Genomic DNA, 18,013 nt, shown 5'->3' on the forward strand with positions numbered 1-18,013 from the left:
AACACTGTATGGGGTGATATATGCAGTGTATGGGGGGATATATGCAGTGTATGGGGGGATATAAACACTGTATCGGGGGGATATAAACACTGTATCGGGGGGATATAAACACTGTATCGGGGGGATATAAACACTGTATCGGGGGGATATAAACACTGTATCGGGGGGATATATACACTGTACGGGGTGATATATGCAGTGTATGGGGGGATATATACACTGTACGGGGTGATATATGCAGTGTATGGGGGGATATATACACTGTATGGGGGGATATATACACTGTATCGGGGGGATATATACACTGTATCGGGGGGATATATACACTGTATCGGGGGGATATATACACTGTACGGGGTGATATATGCAGTGTATGGGGGGATATATACACTGTACGGGGTGATATATGCAGTGTATGGGGGGATATATACACTGTATCGGGGGGATATATACACTGTACGGGGGGATATATACACTGTACGGGGGGATATATACACTGTATGGGGGGATATATACAGTGTATCGGGGGGATATATACAGTGTATCGGGGGGATATATATACACTATACTGGGGGGATATAAACACTGTATCGGGGGGATATATACACTGTATCGGGGGGATATATACACTGTATCGGGGGGATATATACACTGTATCGGGGGGATATATACACTGTATGGGGGGATATATGCAGTGTATGGGGGGATATAAACACTGTATCGGGGGGATGTAAACACTGTATCGGGGGGATATAAACACTGTACGGGGTGATATATGCAGTGTATGGGGGGATATATACACTGTATCGGGGGGATATAAACACTGTATCGGGGGGATATATACACTGTATCGGGGGGATATATACACTGTATCGGGGGGATATATACACTGTATCGGGGGGATATATACACTGTATCGGGGGGATATAAACACTGTATGGGATGATATATACACTGTATGGGGTGATATATGCAGTGTATGGGGGGATATATGCAGTGTATGGGGGGATATATACACTGTATCGGGGGATATAAACACTGTATCGGGGGGATATATACACTGTATGGGGTGATATATGCAGTGTATGGGGGGATATATGCAGTGTATGGGGGGATATAAACACTGTATCGGGGGGATATAAACACTGTATCGGGGGGATATAAACACTGTATCGGGGGGATATAAACACTGTATCGGGGGGATATATACACTGTACGGGGTGATATATGCAGTGTATGGGGGGATATATACACTGTACGGGGTGATATATGCAGTGTATGGGGGGATATATACACTGTGCGGGGTGATATATGCAGTGTATGGGGGGATATATACACTGTACGGGGTGATATATGCAGTGTATGGGGGGATATATACACTGTATCGGGGGGATATATACACTGTATCGGGGGGATATATACACTGTATCGGGGGGATATATACTCTGTACAGGTTGTATATATGCTATACGGGGAGTGTAAACACTGCATCCTTAAGGGGTTAATGACCACCATAAAGAGGCTGATTGACAGCCATTATGGGGGGATCTTTCGGGGGTCCGGTGATCGTCCTCTGGTTTTTGTGTCATGTCTCTGCACCAGTTGTTCGGCTTCACCGAGAAATTTAGAGGAACGTCCATCATTAACCCTGCGAAGGATGGAGGCAAAACCGGAGGACTCCAGCAATTCCTACAGAACCTGAATCAGAAAAACCAGGGGGAAGGTGAGACCCCGACCAGTACGGGGGATAGAGGACACAACGGGGGGCACCGAATACCCCAAGCAGGAGATGCCATAGATATGAATAATCCTTCCTGCCTGCAGCCACCAGTAGGTGGAGCTCTAAGCTGTATGGATCTATTTACAGGGAGCTCCCCCTAGTGATGGCTGCAGACAGGATCTTATCATGTATCTCTGTATACAGGGAGCTCCCCCTAGTGGTGGCTGCAGACAGGTTCTTATCATGTATCTCTGTATACAGGGAGCTCCCCCTAGTGGTGGCTGCAGACAGGATCTTATCATGTATCTCTGTATACAGGGAGCTCCCCCTAGTGGTGGCTGCACACAGAATCTTATCATGTATCTCTGTATACAGGGAGCTCCCCCTAGTGGTGGCTGCAGACAGGATGTTATCATGTATCTCTGTATACAGGGAGTTCCCCCTAGTGGTGGCTGCAGACAGAATCTTATCATGTATCTCTGTATACAGGGAGTTCCCCCTAGTGGTGGCTGCAGACAGAATCTTATCATGTATCTCTGTATACAGGAAGCTCCCCCTAGTGGTGGCTGCAGACAGGATCTTATCATGTATCTCTGTATACAGGGAGCTCCCCCTAGTGGTGGCTGCAGACAGGATCTTATCATGTATCTCTGTATACAGGGAGCTCCCCCTAGTGGTGGCTGCAGACAGAATCTTATCATGTATCTCTGTATACAGGGAGCTCCCCCTAGTGGTGACTGCAGACAGGATGTTATCATGTATCTCTGTATACTATACAGGGAGCTCCCTCTAGTGGTGGCTGCAGACAGGATCTTATCATGTATCTCTGTATACAGGGAGCTCCCTCTAATGGTGGCTGCAGACAGAATCTTATCATGTATCTCTGTATACAGGGAGCTCCCCCTAGTGGTGGCTGCAGACAGGATCTTATCATGTATCTCTGTATACAGGGAGCTCCCTCTAATGGTGGCTGCAGACAGGATCTTATCGTGTATCTCTGTATACAGGGAGCTCCCCCTAGTGGTGGCTGCAGACAGGATCTTATCATGTATCTCTGTATACAGGGAGCTCCCCCTAGTGGTGACTGCAGACAGGATGTTATCATGTATCTCTGTATACAGGGAGCTCCCTCTAGTGGTGACTGCAGACAGGGTCTTATCATGTATCTCTGTATACAGGGAGCTCCCCCTAGTGGTGGCTGCAGACAGGATCTTATCATGTATCTCTGTATACAGGGAGCTCCCCCTAGTGGTGGCTGCAGACAGAATCTTATCATGTATCTCTGTATACAGGGAGCTCCCCCTAGTGGTGACTGCAGACAGGATCTTATCATGTATCTCTGTATACAGGGAGCTCCCCCTAGTGGTGGCTGCAGACAGGATCTTATCATGTATCTCTGTATACAGGGAGCTCCCTCTAGTGGTGACTGCAGACAGGATCTTATCATGTATCTCTGTATACAGGGAGCTCCCCCTAGTGGTGGCTGCAGACAGGATCTTATCGTGTATCTCTGTGTACAGGGAGCTCCCCCTAGTGGTGGCTGCAGACAGGATCTTATCATGTATCTCTGTATACAGGGAGCTTCCCCTAGTGGTGGCTGCAGACAGGATCTTATCATGTATCTCTGTATACAGGGGGCTCCCCCTAGTGGTGGCTGCAGACAGGATCTTATCATGTATATCTGTATACAGGGAGCTCCTCCTAGTGGTGGCTGCAGACAGGATCTTATCGTGTATCTCTGTGTACAGGGAGCTCCCCCTAGTGGTGGCTGCAGACAGGATCTTATTATGTATCTCTGTATACAGGGAGCTCCCCCTAGTGTTGGCTGCAGACAGAATGTTATCATGTATCTCTGTATACAGGGAGCTCCCCCTAGTGGTGGCTGCAGACAGGATCTAATCATATTTCTCTGTATACAGGGAGCTCCCCCTAGTGGTGGCTGCAGACAGGATCTAATCATATTTCTCTGTATAAAGGGAGCTCCCCCTAGTGGTGGCTGCAGACAGGATCTAATCATATTTCTCTGTATAAAGGGAGCTCCCCCTAGTGGTGGCTGCAGACAGAATCTTATTATGTATCTCTTTATACAGGGAGCTCCCCCTAGTGGTGGCTGCAGACAGAATCTTATCATGTGTCTCTGTATACAGGGAGCTCCCCCTAGTGGTGGCTGCAGACAGAATCTTATCATGTATCTCTGTATACAGGGAGCTCCCCCTAGTGGTGGCTGCAGACAGGATCTTATCATGTATCTATGTATGCAGGGAGCTCCCCCTAGTGGTGGCTGCAGGCAGGATATTATCATGTTTCTCTGTATACAGAGAGGTCCCCCTAGTGGTGGCTGCAGACAGGATGTTATCATGTATCTCTGTATACAGGGAGCTTCCCCTAGTGATGGCTGCAGACAGGATCTTATCATGTATCTCTGTATACAGGGAGCTCCCCCTAGTGGTGGCTGCAGACAGGATCTTATCATGTATCTCTGTATACAGGGAGCTCCCCCTAGTGGTGGCTGCAGACAGGATCTAATCATATTTCTCTGTATACAGGGAGCTCCCCCTAGTGGTGGCTGCAGACAGAATCTTATCCTGTATCTCTGTATACAGGGAGCTCCCCCTAGTGGTGACTGCAGACAGAATCTTATCCTGTATCTCTGTATAAAGGGAGCTCCCCCTAGTGGTGGCTGCAGACAGAATCTTATTATGTATCTCTGTATACAGGGAGCTCCCCCTAGTGGTGGCTGCAGACAGAATCTTATGTATCTCTGTATACAGGGAGCGCCCTCTAATGGTGGCTGCAGACAGGATCTTATCGTGTATCTCTGTATACAGGGAGCTCCCCCTAGTGGTGGCTGCAGACAGGATCTTATCATGTATCTCTGTATACAGGGAGCTCCCCCTAGTGGTGACTGCAGACAGGATGTTATCATGTATCTCTGTATACAGGGAGCTCCCTCTAGTGGTGACTGCAGACAGGGTCTTATCATGTATCTCTGTATACAGGGAGCTCCCCCTAGTGGTGGCTGCAGACAGAATCTTATCATGTACCTCTGTATACAGGGAGCTCCCCCTAGTGGTGACTGCAGACAGGATCTTATCATGTATCTCTGTATACAGGGAGCTCCCCCTAGTGGTGGCTGCAGACAGGATCTTATCATGTATCTCTGTATACAGGGAGCTCCCTCTAGTGGTGACTGCAGACAGGATCTTATCATGTATCTCTGTATACAGGGAGCTCCCTCTAGTGGTGGCTGCAGACAGGATCTTATCGTGTATCTCTGTGTACAGGGAGCTCCCCCTAGTGGTGGCTGCAGACAGGATCTTATCATGTATCTCTGTATACAGGGAGCTTCCCCTAGTGGTGGCTGCAGACAGGATCTTATCATGTATCTCTGTATACAGGGGGCTCCTCCTAGTGGTGGCTGCAGACAGGATCTTATCATGTATATCTGTATACAGGGAGCTCCTCCTAGTGGTGGCTGCAGACAGGATCTTAACGTGTATCTCTGTGTACAGGGAGCTCCCCCTAGTGGTGGCTGCAGACAGGATCTTATTATGTATCTCTGTATACAGGGAGCTCCCCCTAGTGTTGGCTGCAGACAGAATGTTATCATGTATCTCTGTATACAGGGAGCTCCCCCTAGTGGTGGCTGCAGACAGGATCTAATCATATTTCTCTGTATACAGGGAGCTCCCCCTAGTGGTGGCTGCAGACAGGATCTAATCATATTTCTCTGTATAAAGGGAGCTCCCCCTAGTGGTGGCTGCAGACAGGATCTAATCATATTTCTCTGTATAAAGGGAGCTCCCCCTAGTGGTGGCTGCAGACAGAATCTTATTATGTATCTCTGTATACAGGGAGCTCCCCCTAGTGGTGGCTGCAGACAGAATCTTATCATGTATCTCTGTATACAGGGAGCTCCCCCTAGTGGTGGCTGCAGACAGAATCTTATCATGTATCTCTGTATACAGGGAGCTCCCCCTAGTGGTGGCTGCAGACAGGATCTTATCATGTATCTATGTATGCAGGGAGCTCCCCCTAGTGGTGGCTGCAGGCAGGATATTATCATGTTTCTCTGTATACAGAGAGGTCCCCCTAGTGGTGGCTGCAGACAGGATGTTATCATGTATCTCTGTATACAGGGAGCTTCCCCTAGTGATGGCTGCAGACAGGATCTTATCATGTATCTCTGTATACAGGGAGCTCCCCCTAGTGGTGGCTGCAGACAGGATCTTATCATGTATCTCTGTATACAGGGAGCTCCCCCCAGTGGTGGCTGCAGACAGGATCTTATCATGTATCTCTGTATACAGGGAGCTCCCCCTAGTGGTGGCTGCAGACAGGATCTAATCATATTTCTCTGTATACAGGGAGCTCCCCCTAGTGGTGACTGCAGACAGAATCTTATCCTGTATCTCTGTATACAGGGAGCTCCCCCTAGTGGTGACTGCAGACAGAATCTTATCCTGTATCTCTGTATAAAGGGAGCTCCCCCTAGTGGTGGCTGCAGACAGAATCTTATTATGTATCTCTGTATACAGGGAGCTCCCCCTAGTGGTGGCTGCAGACAGAATCTTATGTATCTCTGTATACAGGGAGCTCCCCCTAGTGGTGGCTGCAGACAGGATCTTATCATGTATCTCTGTATACAGGGAGCTCCACCTAGTGGTGGCTGCAGGCAGGATATTATCATGTATCTCTGTATACAGGGAGCTCCCCCTAGTGGTGGCTGCAGACAGGATGTTATCATGTATCTCTGTATACAGTGAGCTTCCCCTAGTGATGGCTGCAGACAGGATCTTATCATGTATCTCTGTATACAGGGAGCTCCCCCTAGTGGTGGCTGCCGACAAAATCTTATCATGTATCTCTGTATACAGGGAGCTCCCCCTAGTGGTGGTTGCAGACAGGATCTTATCATGTATCTATGTATATAGGGAGCTCCTCCTAGTGGTGGCTGCCGACAGGATCTTATCATGTATCTATGTATGCAGGGAGCTCCCCCCTAGTGGTGGCTGCAGACAGGATCTTATCATGTATCTATGTATGCAGGGAGCTCCCCCTAGTGGTGGCTGCAGGCAGGATATTATCATGTATCTCTGTATACAGGGAGCTCCCCCTAGTGGTGGCTGCAGACAGGATCTTATCATGTATCTCTGTATACAGGGAGCTTCCCCTAGTGATGGCTGCAGACAGGATCTTATCATGTATCTCTGTATACAGGGAGCTCCCCCTAGTGGTGGCTGCAGACAGGATCTTATCATGTATCTCTGTATACAGGGAGCTCCTCCTAGTGGTGGCTGCAGACAGGATCTTATCATGTATCTCTGTATACAGGGAGCTCCCCCTAGTGGTGGCTGCAGACAGAATCTTATCATGTATCTCTGTATACAGGGAGCTCCCCCTACTGGTGGCTGCAGGCAGGATTTTATCATGTATCTCTGTATACAGAGAGCTCCCCCTAGTGGTGGCTGCAGACAGGATCTTATCATGTATCTCTGTATACAGGGAGCTTCCCCTAGTGATGGCTACAGGCAGGATATTATCATATATCTCTGTATAGAGGGAGCTCCTCCTAGTGGTGGCTGCCGACAGGATCTTATCATGTATCTATGTATGCAGGGAGTTCCCCCTAGTGGTGGCTGCAGACAGGATCTTATCATGTATCTATGTATGCAGGGAGCTCCCCCTAGTGGTGGCTGCAGGCAGGATCTTATCATGTATCTCTGTATACAGGGAGCTCCCCCTAGTGATGGCTGCAGACAGGATCTTATCATGTATCTCTGTATACAGGGAGCTCCCCCTAGTGGTGGCTGCAGACAGGATCTTATCATGTATCTCTGTATACAGGGAGCTCCCCCTAGTGGTGGCTGCAGGCAGGATCTTATCATGTATCTCTGTATACAGGGAGCTCCCCCTACTGGTGGCTGCAGGCAGGATTTTATCATGTATCTCTGTATACAGAGAGCTCCCCCTAGTGGTGGCTGCAGACAGGATCTTATCATGTATCTCTGTATACAGGGAGCTTCCCCTAGTGATGGCTGCAGACAGGATCTTATCATGTATCTCTGTATACAGGGAGCTCCCCCTAGTGGTGGCTGCAGACAGGATCTTATCATGTATCTCTGTATATAAGGAGCTCCCCCTAGTGGTGGCTGCAGACAGGATCTTATCATGTATCTCTGTATACAGGGAGCTTCCCCTAGTGATGGCTGCAGACAGGATCTTATCATGTATCTCTGTGTACAGGGAGCTCCCCCTAGTGGTGACTGCTGACAGGATCTTATCATGTATCTTTCTATAAAGGGAGCTCCCCCTAGTGGTGGCTGCAGTCAGGATCTTATCATGTATCTCTGTATACAGAGAGCTCCCCCTAGTGTTGGCTGCAGACAGAATGTTATCATGTATCTCTGTATACAGGGAGCTCCCCCTAGTGGTGGCTGCAGACAGGATCTTATCGTGTATCTCTGTGTACAGGGAGCTCCCCCTAGTGGTGGCTGCAGACAGAATCTTATCATGTATCTCTGTATACAGGGAGCTCCCCCTAGTGGTGGCTGCAGACAGGATCTAATCATATTTCTCTGTATACAGGGAGCTCCCCCTAGTGGTGGCTGCAGACAGGATCTAATCATATTTCTCTGTATAAAGGGAGCTCCCCCTAGTGGTGGCTGCAGACAGAATCTTATTATGTATCTCTGTATACAGGGAGCTCCCCCTAGTGGTGGCTGCAGACAGAATCTTATCATGTATCTCTGTATACAGGGAGCTCCCCCTAGTGGTGGCTGCAGACAGGATCTTATCATGTATCTATGTATGCAGGGAGCTCCCCCTAGTGGTGGCTGCAGGCAGGATATTATCATGTTTCTCTGTATACAGAGAGGTCCCCCTAGTGGTGGCTGCAGACAGGATCTTATCATGTATCTCTGTATACAGGGAGCTTCCCCTAGTGATGGCTGCAGACAGGATCTTATCATGTATCTCTGTATACAGGGAGCTCCCCCTAGTGGTGGCTGCAGACAGGATCTTATCATGTATCTCTGTATACAGGGAGCTTCCCCTAGTGGTGGCTGCAGACAGGATCTTATCATGTATCTCTGTATACAGGGAGCTCCCTCTAGTGGTGGCTGCAGACAGGATCTTATCATGTATCTCTGTATACAGGGAGCTCCCCCTACTGGTGGCTGCAGGCAGGATATTATCATGTATCTCTGTATACCGAGAGCTCCCCCTAGTGGTGGCTGCAGACAGGATCTTATCATGTATCTCTGTATACAGGGAGCTCCCCCTAGTGGTGGCTGCAGACAGGATCTAATCATATTTCTCTGTATACAGGGAGCTCCCCCTAGTGGTGACTGCAGACAGAATCTTATCCTGTATCTCTGTATACAGGGAGCTCCACCTAGTGGTGGCTGCAGTCAGGATCTTATCATGTATCTCTGTATACAGAGAGCTCCCCCTAGTGGTGGCTGCAGACAGAATCTTATCATGTATCTCTGTATACAGGGAGCTCCCCCTAGTGGTGGCTGCAGACAGAATCTTATCATGTATCTCTGTATACAGGGAGCTCCCTCTAGTGGTGACTGCAGACAGGATCTTATCATGTATCTCTGTATACAGAGAGCCCCCCTAGTGGTGGCTGCAGACAGGATCTTATCGTGTATCTCTGTATACAGGGAGCTCCCCCTAGTGGTGGCTGCAGACAGAATCTTATTATGTATCTCTGTATACAGGGAGCTCCCCCTAGTGGTGGCTGCAGACAGAATCTTATGTATCTCTGTATACAGGGAGCTCCCCCTAGTGGTGGCTGCAGACAGGATCTTAACATGTATATCTGTATACAGGGAGCTCCACCTAGTGGTGGCTGCAGGCAGGATATTATCATGTATCTCTGTATACAGGGAGCTCCCCCTAGTGGTGGCTGCAGACAGGATCTTATCATGTATCTGTATACAGTGAGCTTCCCCTAGTGATGGCTGCAGACAGGATCTTATCATGTATCTCTGTATACAGGTAGCTCCCCCTAGTGGTGGCTGCCGACAAAATCTTATCATGTATCTCTGTATACAGGGAGCTCCCCCTACTGGTGGCTGCAGGCAGGATTTTATCATGTATCTCTGTATACAGAGAGCTCTCTCTAGTGGTGGCTGCAGACAGGATCTTATCATGTATCTCTGTATATAAGGAGCTCCCCCTAGTGGTGGCTGCAGACAGGATCTTATCATGTATCTCTGTATACAGGGAGCTTCCCCTAGTGATGGCTGCAGACAGGATCTTATCATGTATCTCTGTGTACAGGGAGCTCCCCCTAGTGGTGACTGCTAACAGGATCTTATCATGTATCTTTCTATAAAGGGAGCTCCCCCTAGTGGTGGCTGCAGTCAGGATCTTATCATGTATCTATGTATACAGAGAGCTCCCCCTAGTGGTGGCTGCAGACAGAATCTTATCATGTATCTCTGTATACAGGGAGCTCCCCCTAGTAGTGGCTGCAGACAGAATCTTATCATGTATCTCTGTATACAGGGAGCTCCCCCTACTGGTGGCGGCAGACAGGATCTTATCATGTATCTCTGTATACAGGGAGCTCCCCCTAGTGGTGGCTGCAGACAGGATCTTATCGTGTATCTCTGTGTACAGGGAGCTCCCCCTAGTGGTGGCTGCAGACAGGATCTTATCATGTATCTCTGTATACAGGGAGCGCCCCCTAGTGGTGGCTGCAGACAGGATCTTATCATGTATCTCTGTATACAGGGAGCTCCTCCTAGTGGTGGCTGCAGACAGGATCTTATCGTGTATCTCTGTGTACAGGGAGCTCCCCCTAGTGGTGGCTGCAGACAGGATCTTATTATGTATCTCTGTATACAGGGAGCTCCCCCTAGTGTTGGCTGCAGACAGAATATCATGTATCTCTGTATACAGGGAGCTCCCCCTAGTGGTGGCTGCAGACAGGATCTAATCATATTTCTCTGTATACAGGGAGCTCCCCCTAGTGGTGGCTGCAGACAGGATCTAATCATATTTCTCTGTATAAAGGGAGCTCCCCCTAGTGGTGGCTGCAGAGAGAATCTTATTATGTATCTGTGTGTACAGGGAGCTCCCCCTACTGGTGGCGGCAGACAGGATCTTATCGTGTATCTCTGTATACAGGGAGCTCCCCCTAGTGGTGGCTGCAGACAGGATCTTATCGTGTATCTCTGTGTACAGGGAGCTCCCCCTAGTGGTGGCTGCAGACAGGATCTTATCATGTATCTCTATACAGGGAGCTCCCCCTAGTGGTGGCTGCAGACAGGATCTTATCATGTATATCTGTATACAGGGAGCTCCTCCTAGTGGTGGCTGCAGACAGGATCTTATCGTGTATCTCTGTGTACAGGGAGCTCCCCCTAGTGGTGGCTGCAGACAGGATCTTATTATGTATCTCTGTATACAGGGAGCTCCCCCTAGTGTTGGCTGCAGACAGAATGTTATCATGTATCTCTGTATACAGGGAGCTCCCCCTAGTGGTGGCTGCAGACAGGATCTAATCATATTTCTCTGTATACAGGTAGCTCCCCCTAGTGGTGGCTGCAGACAGGATCTAATCATATTTCTCTGTATAAAGGGAGCTCCCCCTAGTGGTGGCTGCAGACAGAATCTTATCATGTATCTCTGTATACAGGGAGCTCCCCCTAGTGGTGGCTGCAGACAGGATCTTATCATGTATCTATGTATGCAGGGAGCTCCCCCTAGTGGTGGCTGCAGGCAGGATATTATCATGTTTCTCTGTATACAGAGAGGTCCCCCTAGTGGTGGCTGCAGACAGGATCTTATCATGTATCTCTGTATACAGGGAGCTTCCCCTAGTGATGGCTGCAGACAGGATCTTATCATGTATCTCTGTATACAGGGAGCTCCCCTAGTGGTGGCTGCAGACAGGATCTTATCATGTATCTCTGTATACAGGGAGCTCCCCCCAGTGGTGGCTGCAGACAGGATATTATCATGTATCTCTGTATACCGAGAGCTCCCCCTAGTGGTGGCTGCAGACAGGATCTTATCATGTATCTCTGTATACAGGGAGCTCCCCCTAGTGGTGGCTGCAGACAGGATCTAATCATATTTCTCTGTATACAGGGAGCTCCCCCTAGTGGTGACTGCAGACAGAATCTTATCCTGTATCTCTGTATACAGGGAGCTCCCCCTAGTGATAGCTGTAGACAGGATCTTATCACGTATCTCTGTATACAGGGAGATCCCCCTAGTGGTGGCTGCAGACAGAATCTTATTATGTATCTCTGTATACAGGGAGCTCCCCCTAGTGGTGGCTGCAGACAGAATCTTATGTATCTCTGTATACAGGGAGCTCCCCCTAGTGGTGGCTGCAGACAGGATCTTATCATGTATCTCTGTATACAGGGAGCTCCACCTAGTGGTGGCTGCAGGCAGGATATTATCATGTATCTCTGTATACAGGGAGCTCCCCCTAGTGGTGGCTGCAGACAGGATCTTATCATGTATCTCTGTATACAGTGAGCTTCCCCTAGTGATGGCTGCAGACAGGATCTTATCATGTATCTCTGTATACAGGGAGCTCCCCCTAGTGGTGGCTGCCGACAAAATCTTATCATGTATCTCTGTATACAGGGAGCTCCCCCTAGTGGTGGTTGCAGACAGGATCTTATCATGTATCTATGTATATAGGGAGCTCCTCCTAGTGGTGGCTGCCGACAGGATCTTATCATGTATCTATGTATGCAGGGAGCTCCCCCTAGTGGTGGCTGCAGACAGGATCTTATCATGTATCTATGTATGCAGGGAGCTCCCCCTAGTGGTGGCTGCAGGCAGGATATTATCATGTATCTCTGTATACAGAGAGGTCCCCCTAGTGGTGGCTGCAGACAGGATCTTATCATGTATCTCTGTATACAGGGAGCTTCCCCTAGTGATGGCTGCAGACAGGATCTTATCATGTATCTCTGTATACAGGGAGCTCCCCCTAGTGGTGGCTGCAGACAGGATCTTATCATGTATCTCTGTATACAGGGAGCTCCCCCTAGTGGTGGCTGCAGACAGGATCTTATCCTGTATCTCTGTATACAGGGAGCTCCCCCTACTGGTGGCTGCAGGCAGGATTTTATCATGTATCTCTGTATACAGAGAGCTCCCCCTAGTGGTGGCTGCAGACAGGATCTTATCATGTATCTCTGTATACAGGGAGCTTCCCCTAGTGATGGCTGCAGGCAGGATATTATCATGTATCTCTGTATACAGGGAGCTCCCCCTAGTGGTGGTTGCAGACAGGATCTTATCATGTATCTCTGTATACAGGGAGCTCCCCCTAGTGGTGGCTGCCGACAGGATCTTATCATGTATCTATGTATGCAGGGAGCTCCTCCTAGTGGTGGCTGCCGACAGGATCTTATCATGTATCTCTGTATACAGGGAGCTTCCCCTAGTGATGGCTGCAGGCAGGATATTATCATGTATCTCTGTATACAGGGAGCTCCCCCTAGTGGTGGTTGCAGACAGGATCTTATCATGTATCTCTGTATATAGGGAGCTTCCCCTAGTGGTGGCTGCCGACAGGATCTTATCATGTATCTATGTATGCAGGGAGCTCCTCCTAGTGGTGGCTGCCGACAGGATCTTATCATGTATCTATGTATGCAGGGAGCTCCCCCTAGTGGTGGCTGCAGACAGGATCTTATCATGTATCTATGTATGCAGGGAGCTCCCCCTAGTGGTGGCTGCAGGCAGGATATTATCATGTATCTCTGTATACAGAGAGGTCCCCCTAGTGGTGGCTGCAGACAGGATCTTATCATGTATTTCTGTATACAGGGAGCTTCCCCTAGTGATGGCTGCAGACAGGATCTTATCATGTATCTCTGTATACAGGGAGCTCCCCCTAGTGGTGGCTGCAGACAGGATCTTATCATGTATCTCTGTATACAGGGAGCTCCCCCTAGTGGTGGCTGCAGGCAGTATTTTATCATGTATCTCTGTATACAGAGAGCTCCCCCTAGTGGTGGCTGCAGACAGGATCTTATCATGTATCTCTGTATACAGGGAGCTTCCCCTAGTGATGGCTGCAGGCAGGATCTTATCATGTATCTCTGTATACAGGGAGCTCCCCCTAGTGATGGCTGCAGACAGGATCTTATCATGTATCTCTGTATACAGGGAGCTCCCCCTAGTGGTGGCTGCAGACAGGATCTTATCATGTATCTCTGTATACAGGGAGCTCCCCCTAGTGGTGGCTGCAGACAGGATCTTATCATGTATCTCTGTATACAGGGAGCTCCCCCTAGTGGTGGCTGCAGGCAGGATTTTATCATGTATCTCTGTATACAGGGAGCTTCCCCTAGTGATGGCTGCAGACAGGATCTTATCATGTATCTCTGTGTACAGGGAGCTCCCCCTAGTGGTGACTGCTGACAGGATCTTATCATGTATCTTTCTATAAAGGGAGCTCCCCCTAGTGGTGGCTGCCGACAAAATCTTATCATGTATCTCTGTATACAGGGAGCTCCCCCTAGTGGTGGTTGCAGACAGGATCTTATCATGTATCTATGTATATAGGGAGCTCCTCCTAGTGGTGGCTGCCGACAGGATCTTATCATGTATCTCTGTGTACAGGGAGCTCCCCCTAGTGGTGGCTGCCGACAAAATCTTATCATGTATCTATGTATATAGGGAGCTCCTCCTAGTGGTGGCTGCCGACAGGATCTTATCATGTATCTATGTATGCAGGGAGCTCCCCCTAGTGGTGGCTGCAGACAGGATCTTATCATGTATCTATGTATGCAGGGAGCTCCCCCTAGTGGTGGCTGCAGGCAGGATATTATCATGTATCTCTGTATACAGAGAGGTCCCCCTAGTGGTGGCTGCAGACAGGATCTTATCATGTATCTCTGTATACAGGGAGCTTCCCCTAGTGATGGCTGCAGACAGGATCTTATCATGTATCTCTGTATACAGGGAGCTCCCCCTAGTGGTGGCTGCAGACAGGATCTTATCATGTATCTCTGTATACAGGGAGCTCCCCCTAGTGGTGGCTGCAGACAGGATCTTATCATGTATCTCTGTATACAGGGAGCTCCCCCTACCGGTGGCTGCAGGCAGGATTTTATCATGTATCTCTGTATACAGAGAGCTCCCCCTAGTGGTGGCTGCAGACAGGATCTTATCATGTATCTCTGTATACAGGGAGCTTCCCCTAGTGATGGCTGCAGGCAGGATATTATCATGTATCTCTGTATACAGGGAGCTCCCCCTAGTGGTGGTTGCAGACAGGATCTTATCATGTATCTATGTATATAGGGAGCTCCCCCTAGTGGTGGCTGCCGACAGGATCTTATCATGTATCTATGTATGCAGGGAGCTCCCCCTAGTGGTGGCTGCAGACAGGATCTTATCATGTATCTATGTATGCAGGGAGCTCCCCCTAGTGGTGGCTGCAGGCAGGATCTTATCATGTATCTCTGTATACAGGGAGCTCCCCCTAGTGGTGGCTGCAGACAGGATCTTATCATGTATCTCTGTATACAGGGAGCTTCCCCTAGTGATGGCTGCAGACAGGATCTTATCATGTATCTCTGTATACAGGGAGCTCCCCCTAGTGGTGGCTGCAGACAGGATCTTATCATGTATCTCTGTATACAGGGAGCTCCCCCTAGTGGTGGCTGTAGACAGGATCTTATCATGTATCTCTGTATACAGGGAGCTCCCCCTAGTGGTGGCTGCAGGCAGTATTTTATCATGTATCTCTGTATACAGAGAGCTCCCCCTAGTGGTGGCTGCAGACAGGATCTTATCATGTATCTCTGTATACAGGGAGCTTCCCCTAGTGATGGCTGCAGGCAGGATCTTATCATGTATCTCTGTATACAGGGAGCTCCCCCTAGTGATGGCTGCAGACAGGATCTTATCATGTATCTCTGTATACAGGGAGCTCCCCCTAGTGGTGGCTGCAGACAGGATCTTATCATGTATCTCTGTATACAGGGAGCTCCCCCTAGTGGTGGCTGCAGACAGGATCTTATCATGTATCTCTGTATACAGGGAGCTCCCCCTAGTGGTGGCTGCAGACAGGATCTTATCATGTATCTCTGTATACAGGGAGCTCTCCCTACTGGTGGCTGCAGGCAGGATTTTATCATGTATCTCTGTATACAGGGAGCTTCCCCTAGTGATGGCTGCAGACAGGATCTTATCATGTATCTCTGTGTACAGGGAGCTCCCCCTAGTGGTGACTGCTGACAGGATCTTACCATGTATCTTTCTATAAAGGGAGCTCCCCCTAGTGGTGGCTGCCGACAAAATCTTATCATGTATCTCTGTATACAGGGAGCTCCCCCTAGTGGTGGTTGCAGACAGGATCTTATCATGTATCTATGTATGCAGGGAGCTCCCCCTAGTGGTGGCTGCAGGTAGGATATTATCATGTATCTCTGTATACAGAGAGGTCCCCCTAGTGGTGGCTGCAGACAGGATCTTATCATGTATCTCTGTATACAGGGAGCTTCCCCTAGTGATGGCTGCAGACAGGATCTTATCATGTATCTCTGTATACTGGGAGCTCCCCCTAGTGGTGGATGCAGACAGGATCTTATCATGTATCTCTGTATACAGGGAGCTCCCCCTAGTGGTGGATGCAGACAGGATCTTATCATGTATCTCTGTATACAGGGAGCTCCCCCTAGTGGTGGCTGCAGGCAGTATTTTATCATGTATCTCTGTATACAGAGAGCTCCCCCTAGTGGTGGCTGCAGACAGGATCTTATCATGTATCTCTGTATACAGGGAGCTTCCCCTAGTGATGGCTGCAGGCAGGATCTTATCATGTATCTATGTATGCAGGGAGCTCCCCCTAGTGGTGGCTGCAGACAGGATCTTATCATGTATCTATGTATGCAGGGAGCTCCCCCTAGTGGTGGCTGCAGGCAGGATATTATCATGTATCTCTGTATACAGAGAGGTCCCCCTAGTGGTGGCTGCAGACAGGATCTTATCATGTATCTCTGTATACAGGGAGCTTCCCCTAGTGATGGCTGCAGACAGGATCTTATCATGTATCTCTGTATACTGGGAGCTCCCCCTAGTGGTGGCTGCAGACAGGATCTTATCATGTATCTCTGTATACAGGGAGCTCCCCCTAGTGGTGGCTGTAGACAGGATCTTATCATGTATCTCTGTATACAGGGAGCTCCCCCTAGTGGTGGCTGCAGGCAGTATTTTATCATGTATCTCTGTATACAGAGAGCTCCCCCTAGTGGTGGCTGCAGACAGGATCTTATCATGTATCTCTGTATACAGGGAGCTTCCCCTAGTGATGGCTGCAGGCAGGATCTTATCATGTATCTCTGTATACAGGGAGCTCCCCCTAGTGATGGCTGCAGACAGGATCTTATCATGTATCTCTGTATACAGGGAGCTCCCCCTAGTGGTGGCTGCAGACAGGATCTTATCATGTATCTCTGTATACAGGGAGCTCCCCCTAGTGGTGGCTGCAGACAGGATCTTATCATGTATCTCTGTATACAGGGAGCTCCCCCTAGTGGTGGCTGCAGACAGGATCTTATCATGTATCTCTGTATACAGGGAGCTCCCCCTACTGGTGGCTGCAGGCAGGATTTTATCATGTATCTCTGTATACAGGGAGCTTCCCCTAGTGATGGCTGCAGACAGGAGCTTATCATGTATCTCTGTATACAGGGAGCTCCCACTAGTGGTGGCTGCAGACAGGATCTTATCATGTATCTCTGTATACAGGGAGCTCCCCCTACTGGTGGCTGCAGGCAGGATTTTATCATGTATCTCTGTATACAGGGAGCTCCCCCTAGTGGTGGCTGCAGACAGGATCTTATGTATCTCTGTGTACAGGGAGCTCCCCCTAGTGGTGACTGCTGACAGGATCTTATCATGTATCTTTCTATAAAGGGAGCTCCCCCTAGTGGTGGCTGCAGTCAGGATCTTATCATGTATCTCTGTATACAGAGAGCTCCCCCTAGTGGTGGCTGCAGACAGGATCTTATCATGTATCTCTGTATACAGGGAGCTTCCCCTAGTGATGGCTGCAGGCAGGATCTTATCATGTATCTTTCTATAAAGGGAGCTCCCCCTAGTGGTGACTGCTGACAGGATCTTATCATGTATCTTTCTATAAAGGGAGCTCCCCCTAGTGGTGGCTGCAGTCAGGATCTTATCATGTATCTATATATACAGGGAGCTCCCCCTAGTGGTGGCTGCAGGCAGTATCTGATCATGTATCTCTGTATACAGGGAGCTCCCCCTAGTGATGGCTGCAGACAGGAT

At 49.1% G+C, this 18,013-nt stretch overlaps 1 protein-coding gene across 1 annotated transcript in view; it reads left to right on the forward strand.

Moving 5' to 3' along the window:
- Positions 1 to 18,013, forward strand: part of DDX11 (DEAD/H-box helicase 11) — a 132,258-nt gene that overhangs the window by 69,992 nt on the left and 44,253 nt on the right. Inside the window, exon 16 of the mRNA XM_073650295.1 lies at positions 1,603 to 1,723. Coding sequence (XP_073506396.1) covers positions 1,603 to 1,723 — 121 coding nt within the window. The remainder of the gene's footprint in view (positions 1 to 1,602; positions 1,724 to 18,013) is intronic.

This window comes from Phyllobates terribilis, unplaced genomic scaffold (assembly GCF_046119375.1).
Source record: "Phyllobates terribilis strain yellow unplaced genomic scaffold, ASM4611937v1 Scaffold_10__3_contigs__length_209671492, whole genome shotgun sequence".
Taxonomy (NCBI): Eukaryota; Metazoa; Chordata; class Amphibia; order Anura; family Dendrobatidae; genus Phyllobates; species Phyllobates terribilis.